Genomic DNA, 7986 nt, shown 5'->3' on the forward strand with positions numbered 1-7986 from the left:
CCAGGAAAAAACCAGTCCTACTACTTTCAGAACAGACCCTGTACTTTCTCCGGTAATTTTCGTTGACCCAGAAAGCTGACAGCAGGGGTATAAGCCTACAGTGTCACACCACTGACCAGCCCCCAGAATGTGAGCACTTGCAAAGAGACAAACAATCAAGGACATCTCTTTTGGTTTTTCACAGTTATATATTTTTTCTTTCACGTGCGAAGGCGCGCTGTCCGAGATCAGATTTTGTAGATTCGCCGCGTGTTCTGGCGGACGGCTGTCAGTATGTCGCCGACATCGATATTACGCAACGATGCGAGCCACGTGGCCACATGGATCGCCATTCCTGGGTGCGACGCTTTCAGACGCTCCGATTCCTGAAAGAAAATAATGACAACAAAAACCCACGAAAGTGGGAATGTTAGTGACGCGAGGCCCATACGTACAGGGTCTGTCAAAAGTTCCCAGGCCACATGGTCCGCTTTTCATCGGTATATCCTGGCACTTAAGATTCCGATAAAGCTATCGAGGTTCTCAGATGGTAGAACGATCCTTCTATTCTCTACAGATATTTTACGCTTCGAGGGTATCTCAACAGCCCGACTATGCTGCTCAAAAGCAAACCCTGTGGCCTTGGAACTTTTGACGGACCCTGTACATATAGCTTCTTCGAGCATGGCACTGTAAGGATTAGCTACCAGTATTGGCTAACAATAACTCGTTGCAAATGTACCATTACACAGTGGCACCCGTTGAACTCTGCAAAGAAGTAGCCCTGCCCAAAATCCATGGTGTTCCGAAATTTTCCAGGGCATGCCAAATATCAATAGAGAGACTAAAGCAAAAAGGTGGCTTGCGTCAAAGGATGGTGCTAATACAAACACTGCCTTATTACGTTGCTCTCTGCACAGCACTATTTGCAATGGTGGCTATTTATAGAAACAAAGGTGTCATACAGAGCCCCCAGATTACACCGACGACACGACGGGGGGGAGAGAAATCACACTAGCCCACCAAAAAATAAAAATAAATTAAAGATAGCCACGTAACTACGATGAACCTATCGTAAAAATCTGTGCGTACCGATTTCGGGAGGAAATACGGGGAATCCGTCTCTATCAGCAGCCGGTCCAGGGGGATCCTCCTGGCGACCTCGACCAGCCCACCGGCATTGGGGAAGCTCACGAGGGGAGTGAGCCCGAGGCAGAGGTTGGGAAATTCCGTCAGCCAGCGCTGCGCCTCCGGCCAGTCGGCGGTGAAGCAGTGGCGGTGTATCGGGTAGTCCGACGGCACCATCTGCGGAGAAGGGGAGCCAAGAGATCCACCTCGTCAGCATGAGTGAACCATCAACATATACCGGCTCTTTCACCTAAGATGCTCTGCCGTGGTCTACAATAGGCTTCTTTAGTTAGAACAGTACTTTTTTGGGCATTGCGCTGTCAGCGATATAGCGCGTCAGAATACAGCTAGTACGTGCTAACTAGGACGGTTAAATAATATCGACTAGAGAACTTTGAAACTATTACTACAGTCCTTCAAAAGCCGCTGATGTTAGTATCATTACTGAGAGACGCACAGTCCACCATCCGCAATATTCGTATCAGTTTTTAGAATTTTGAAAACGCACTTACCCTGGGCGCTATGGGCCAACAAATCTGACTGCATCGCTCCAAAATACATGGGCTTAGCTCGCAGGCAAGGAAACCCCTCCAGTACACCCAAGTAGTCGAAATAGAGAAAATTTATTGTACCACAGCGCCAAGGGAAACTGCGTTTTTTTGTATTCTAAAAACTGATATGGTTGTGGTGTCCACTACCGGTCTCTCAACAATTAAGGAGACTAACTAATTGCTAAAAGGTTAACTACTCAATAATAGTAAACCAGCCTACTACATAGCACGTCTTAGCTGTATTGTGATGTGCTACACCGCTGAGAGTACCATGAAAAAAAAAAGCCTCTTTTAATAATGGCAGAGCATGTTAAGTGAAACGCCCGGTACGCTGAGACAGCCCGCACACCGCATCCGCCTCGGTGGTGGTGGTGAAAAACATTTATAATGCAATAAATATTTACAGAGAGGTGATTGGGGTGGGCCCTATTGGCCCTTTCCCCTAACAATACTAGGTGGAGCCCCTATTCCGGGGCCCCATTGGCAAGCAACGCCGCCCGCGTCCGGTGAACCAAGGCCTTTTGGGTCTTTAGGTCCTGACAGCCGAGCAGGGCCGCCTCCCAGTCCTCTCTGGTGGGGTTGGGGTTGGGGGGGATAGATGGGTTTGACTGACACGCCCAAACCATGTGGAAGGTGTCAGCCACCTCCCCACAGAACTGGCACGCGCCATCAAAGGATGGATTGAAATGTTTAAGCACCGCCGGGCACAGTACAGTGTTGGTAAGAATTTTGATGAGGAGGCGCTCGTCAGCGCGATCCAGACCCTTACAAGGGGCCGGGTAGCGCCGGTGCTCCTCCTTGTAGTAATCGGTGATTTGTTTGAATGTAATGGCCAGATTGTCTGATTGGGAGTACCCTTCCAAGGACAGGGAGATAGCCCGGGGAGAGAGTGCGCGGGCGGCCTGATCGGCCTGTTCGTTTCCCTGGAGTCCCTGGTGACCGGGGGCCCAAATCAGGTTGCGTGGAGTTGGATCTTCAGATCGACAGCTATATTCCAGTATGCGCCAGGCAAGCGGGGGAGCCCAGCCCAACTCGTAGTTCCGACAGGCCCCTCGCGAGTCGGTGATGATGTGTTTCGACTTGGGATTCGTGAGAGCCAGAGCAATGGCAATCTTCTCCGCGTGTGTTACGTTGTAGGCTTTGAAAGTGAGCCCGTTAACTGTGTTTGTGTTTCCGTTTGGGAGAAGCTACGAAGAAAGCATCCGAGGCGTCCGCAGTGCGCGAATGGAAGCGACGTGCGAGGGATAAAGTTGATAAAAAGCAGCGTGTGTAAATATGCGACTCACACTAACGAGAAACTTACGGGGCGCCTGAAGACTCTGCACCTTACAAAAGGTATACATGTGGCCGGAATAGCCTACGTCTGGAAAGTAATGGATATGGGGCTGCGCCAAGAGACGAGTGTAGCAAAGACAGCTTATACCTCTTTGAGGATGCCGATGGTGTCGGACGTGGAGCCTCGAGAGTGAATGATGAGGGGCAGCCAACCATTCAGGGCAAGCTGCAGTTGCCGCCGGAGCACCCGCTTCTGCTGGCCGTGGTCGCATTTGTTTCTGCAAAAGTGCGATAGCAATTTCGTAACGTGTAGCGAAGAAGGCAGCTTGACGTTGTTAACGCTACTGAGGTCTCAACACGGACAGGAGTCGTTACTAATGGCCCATGACACCGAAAATTGTGCCGCATTATATACGGCGTGCTCCTAGCAATTAAGGTAATAGGGCGCTAATAAAACCCGTGAAATGTATAAGAAAAATGTTATTGACGATTAAGAAAGGAAAAGAAAAGCATGCAGCCAAACTTGAGTAAATTTTGGGATGCGGTTGTCTCTTCATTTACGAAGCACTAGAGACAGAAGCCGCCATATACGGTGGTTTTTTGAGCGATGGGTGGAACAGTATTGATCTTTGGCTAAGTCTACTAATGGACAGAAGACAAAAAGCCCTTCTCTCCCCCCCCCCCCCCCCCCCCCCAGCTTTCCCGCATTGAATTGGTATGCGCACTCACCTGCGGGAGTAGTCCAACCCTATTTCACCCAAGGCGACGACTTTTGGATGTTCCAGGGCCTTGATGAGGTATTCGTCCACCTCTTCGCTGTACTCGCGAGCCATGTGCGGATGACATCCGAAAGCTCCCCAGACGCCATCCTCGGCCAGGATCGGCTCCCACAGGCGGCGCTGCGCAAAGACGCAAGCGCCAGTGCCAAATTAATGAAGGCAGAGGGTATAACTAACGTCAAAAGAGACACGACTAGGCTGATGTAGGAATAAATATAAGAGCAGCTAAGGCAGGAGGAATTACGGTATATGGGTTGTGGAGGTAGTGCATCTTAAAGACATGGAGCGATCACCATGTAACCCTTACTATGCATGGTAATATTTATGCATTGAAAAAAAAAAAAAAACGAAACGTCGAAGATAAAGACTTATTTCTGCTGCAAATTTATCATAGTTCCAATGCAAGCTACCAGAAAGAGTAAATAAATTACTCTAATGGGATTACAGTAATTTAATTACTGCCTTAAGTGCAGTGAATGCATCTGTAAGTGAATGCAAGAATGAGATGCGACGTTTATACACAGTATTGATATTGGCACGGATTTAGCTCCGCGAGGTCATTAGAGCTTACTGTAAATAATTCAACTCGCATGAGAAGACAACAGACACGCGATAAGATTGTATTTGAAAAAAAAAATTACCTTTTGGAATGTCTGCGGAACGCAAAAATTTGCCACGCAGCCTTCATAGCAATCGGGGAAGGTGTCCCGATGCTTTTCCCGGAAGCCGGCATAGGTTCCCCGGTGGCCCACTTTGCGGAAGATGAGCTCCAGGTGACAGTGGGTGTCCACCAGGCCCACTCCTGACGGCAGCGAGTACGGCCACTGCTTGGTCGATTGTGGAAGGACTGGCGGCGACGCTGTCCGCGTTGGCTCCGAAGGCGCGGCAGTGCAGGGCTCGGCCTCCTCCTTTTGTACAGCACGGGGTGCCTCGACGGACGCCCTCGGCTGCCGTGAGACGCGTCTGCGCTGGAAGACGACTTCTGCCGGCTCATCGTGCCGACTCCAGGCAGTTTGCAGGGCACAGGCGTCAGCTTCAGCGTCCTACAAGGCAAAAAATATATACATGTATATATACAGAAAGAAATCTGCTACTAAGGGTAGTTTTTACGTGACGTCACAGGCGCCAACTTTGGGTGCAGCAGAGACTAGGCAGGAAACGGTCCTTTGGCTTCCTGTCATGGGGTGTGGTCTACTCAGTATTCTGCTATTAGCTAGATTTCTAGGGACTTCAGTAAGCGCGACCCCGCACTCTTTCACCAAATTCATTGCATGGTCAAAAGACAGATTAGAACGTGAGATAATAGAAGCCTATTACATCACGCAGAGGGGCGATATCTGCATAAGCAAGCCATCTGTGTCGATGTTAGATGAAGAGATTAGGTTTCTTAGTGGGTCTTTGTCAGCGTTATAATCATCACTTTGGTCCGTCTGGCACGTGTGTCTGTTAAATCACCCCTTGTATCTGGTTTGTCTTTATCTTTTTGCATGCATTGTGGTTATTAAGTGGTTTTTCTGTGAATAAACTCAGTTGGAAGTTGGCGCCAGTCCTGTCCTGTTGTGTGTGTTGTCTCCGTTCTTTAGCGCCAGTACGCCGTTTGCGTAAACACTCCTTTCTACAACTTCCCCATTCACCCCTCCCCATGCCTAGTCAGAACAACAAACAACCAACTCTCCTCTGAACCCGGACAAAAGACGTACTCCTCCTCCCTCTGCTGGATTGCTCCAGTCAGGTGCGTTCGATTCGCCTGCACTACGTCAATTGGTTCTCGCGGTGCCGCAATTCGCCATTTGTTTCAGCGGTGCAAGATGGCGCCGTCCGCACGACGCCATTCGTTCCAGAAAAGTGCGGACGTTGGGCAAGTCTAGTTCAGGAAAACTGTGCCCCTCCCCAGTGGTCGGTGCTGAAATAGTGCAGCTGCAGCCGCCATGGAAGCAGACGACGGCTTGCGCTTTGCGATAAACGGTGGAGGTACTCGAATTAGTCCACTCGTCGATGAGAACGGTGCCCCGCAAGGGCCCGGATCTTAGGGAACGTGATTGGCCAACCGAGAAGGCACCGACGGAGGTGGGGAACGCGACCCTCACCGGCACCTTGTATCTCTCGAACGCCATGCTCTCGACGGACTCGTCACCGGCGACTTTCCTTTGGACTAATAAAGTTGCAGCAGCACTCGAAGCCGGTTATGTTAACTAAAAAGTAAACACGTGTATGCAGCATGATGCACGTTGTTGCAAAAACCACTTAACATGCTAGTCGGCGCGCACACACCCCAGTCGTGTTCAGTAATGAAACACACGTGCGTTTCACTTAGTTGCCGCGAGGTAGCAACATTTAGCTGGGACGTGCTGTTTGAGAATTCTTCACGCGGTTTGAGATGTTCGCGGCCATTGACAGATGGGCGCCGCGCTGCTGGTTGCAATTTGGTGGCGACTTCAAGGCTAGCAGACGACCAGGCCTGCACTCGAGCATTCGCTATGGAAGCAGCCAGCGCAAGCTGCACTTGAACTGCAGGAACTGGCGCTAAAGCGGATGAAGGAAACAGCCCGCCTTTACCCGCGTTTTCTGGAACCAAAGATGACGGCTGCTGTGATGTCGATGCAAACCTCTCCGAACTGATCTCAGACAGATTGCTCGCTGGAGTGCTTTTCTTTTTCACCCGAAGATACCACCCGCTCCCTGGCCGTCACCTTATTGTTCACTGGCGTGCTTCGTGTCCCACCCTAAGGCAGCAGACAAACTTACGCACGTAGGATCGCTTCCGAGAAGCCATCCCCCAGGGGGGCACTGACATGCAAACAGAAATTTTCAAGCCACAGTGTAACATAGAAACAGCTATAGGCCTCAGGAATTGAAAGAATCGTTCAAAACACGTGTATGGCAAATCACTTGAACACGGAAACGGATACACCGAACTGCAGGTGCATTAATCCATAGACACAGCGGCCATCTGAGACACGAAACGAAGCGCTCGTGTTGCAGGTTACGGTGTTCAATAAAATAAAATTGTAGTCAATAAAAACACGAGGCCGCCTACCTCGCCTGACCGCAGACAGTGCGTCGTGTAGGTACTCGGGCCGTGCCACGAAAGAGCATCCGGCATGGTATCCTTCTGGGAACAGGGCTGCGTCTCGTGGAAGTATTTCTTGAAAACGGAGAATGGCTGCTCGTCCTCCGATGACTCGTCGCCTGTCGAACGTCCTGCCGTAGTTCCGGCTTGTCTGTCACCAGGCCTTGCGAGTTCAGGCGACGATATGGGTTCAGTTGCAGACGAGACCGGGAGATTCGGCAGCGAGATGTCCTCTTGAGATGAGCAACGGCGAAGCATGACGTCGTACTCGTCCCAGGATTCGGTATCCGAGCAGCAATCCCAAGTGTCGTCGTTCCCAGCGAATTCAGCGAGTGGTTTGTATACAACCATGGCAGCCGGCCTGCTAAGAGTCATTACGAAGAAGCAAAGACATGTTACAACTGGTTATTCATGTGCAATGGCATCGCGCTAACTGGAGGATAAGAGAAAACCGGCATTCCTATTCGGAACCTGAATTCTTTTGGTGCAAACGAAACAAAAGTTAAGTCAAAACAGGAGCGATGCTCAGGGCTGAATCTGCGCAAATTCTGTAAACGGCTTAATTTTAGCGTTTTTGGAGAATCACGTGGGCCTCACGATAATTGGTTCCACAAATGATTATAGAGCAAAGGGAGCGCGAAGAGGTACCTTTGCTTTACGAAATTTACTACACGTGAAATATTCCTAAAACGTGACTTCACCCGATTTGCGAAATACTTAGCTCGCGAAAAATATGTCGCTTACAGTAGTATCAGGACATGGAAGGTCCGTGAGATTGTCTAATATTATTGAAATCTGCTCTTTGTGAAATAAAAGCATTCATACCTACGCATACGATGAACTTAGCCGCCAGAAATGATGTAGCAATTAACGACGATGGGTACCGCGGCCTAGTCGGGAGAAAAAAAAATCAGTGAGAGTACAAGTACGAACGAGTTGCTCTCTTGAAGGAAGACCACTCTCAACTGCAACGGCAGCAGCAGTCAGTGCAGCTTTAAATAACAATCAGGGTACCCTACCGGGAGAAAGGGAAGGCTGAAAACCAGATGCGGAAGAGGAAGTTCTAAGAAAAGAATCGGTCACGTCGTCAACCCCACTTCCCTCACGCCTTCACGGTAGCGCTTCAGAGGCGGAGTTTTCTAAGCTAACCTTCGCGTAGCCTTTTCCATATGCCTTCTTCCCCCCTCCTTACTTTGTTCTCCCC

At 49.9% G+C, this 7986-nt stretch overlaps 1 protein-coding gene across 1 annotated transcript; it reads right to left on the reverse strand.

The window, feature by feature from the left end:
- Positions 1–227: 227 nt before the first annotated feature.
- On the reverse strand, positions 228–5826 carry LOC149359383 (3'-5' RNA nuclease TATDN2-like). Its single transcript, XM_089567663.1, has 6 exons — positions 5800–5826; positions 4354–4755; positions 3663–3832; positions 3082–3211; positions 1072–1284; positions 228–365 (listed from the first exon to the last, which is right to left on the reverse strand). Exons 1-6 carry the CDS (start codon positions 5824–5826, stop codon positions 228–230), a joined length of 1080 nt encoding a protein of 359 aa, XP_089423789.1.
- Between the last annotated feature and the right edge of the window lie 2160 nt (positions 5827–7986).

This window comes from Amblyomma mixtum, chromosome 2 (genome assembly GCF_055824585.1).
Source record: "Amblyomma mixtum isolate Tamu chromosome 2, ASM5582458v1, whole genome shotgun sequence".
Lineage (NCBI taxonomy): Eukaryota > Metazoa > Arthropoda > Arachnida > Ixodida > Ixodidae > Amblyomma > Amblyomma mixtum.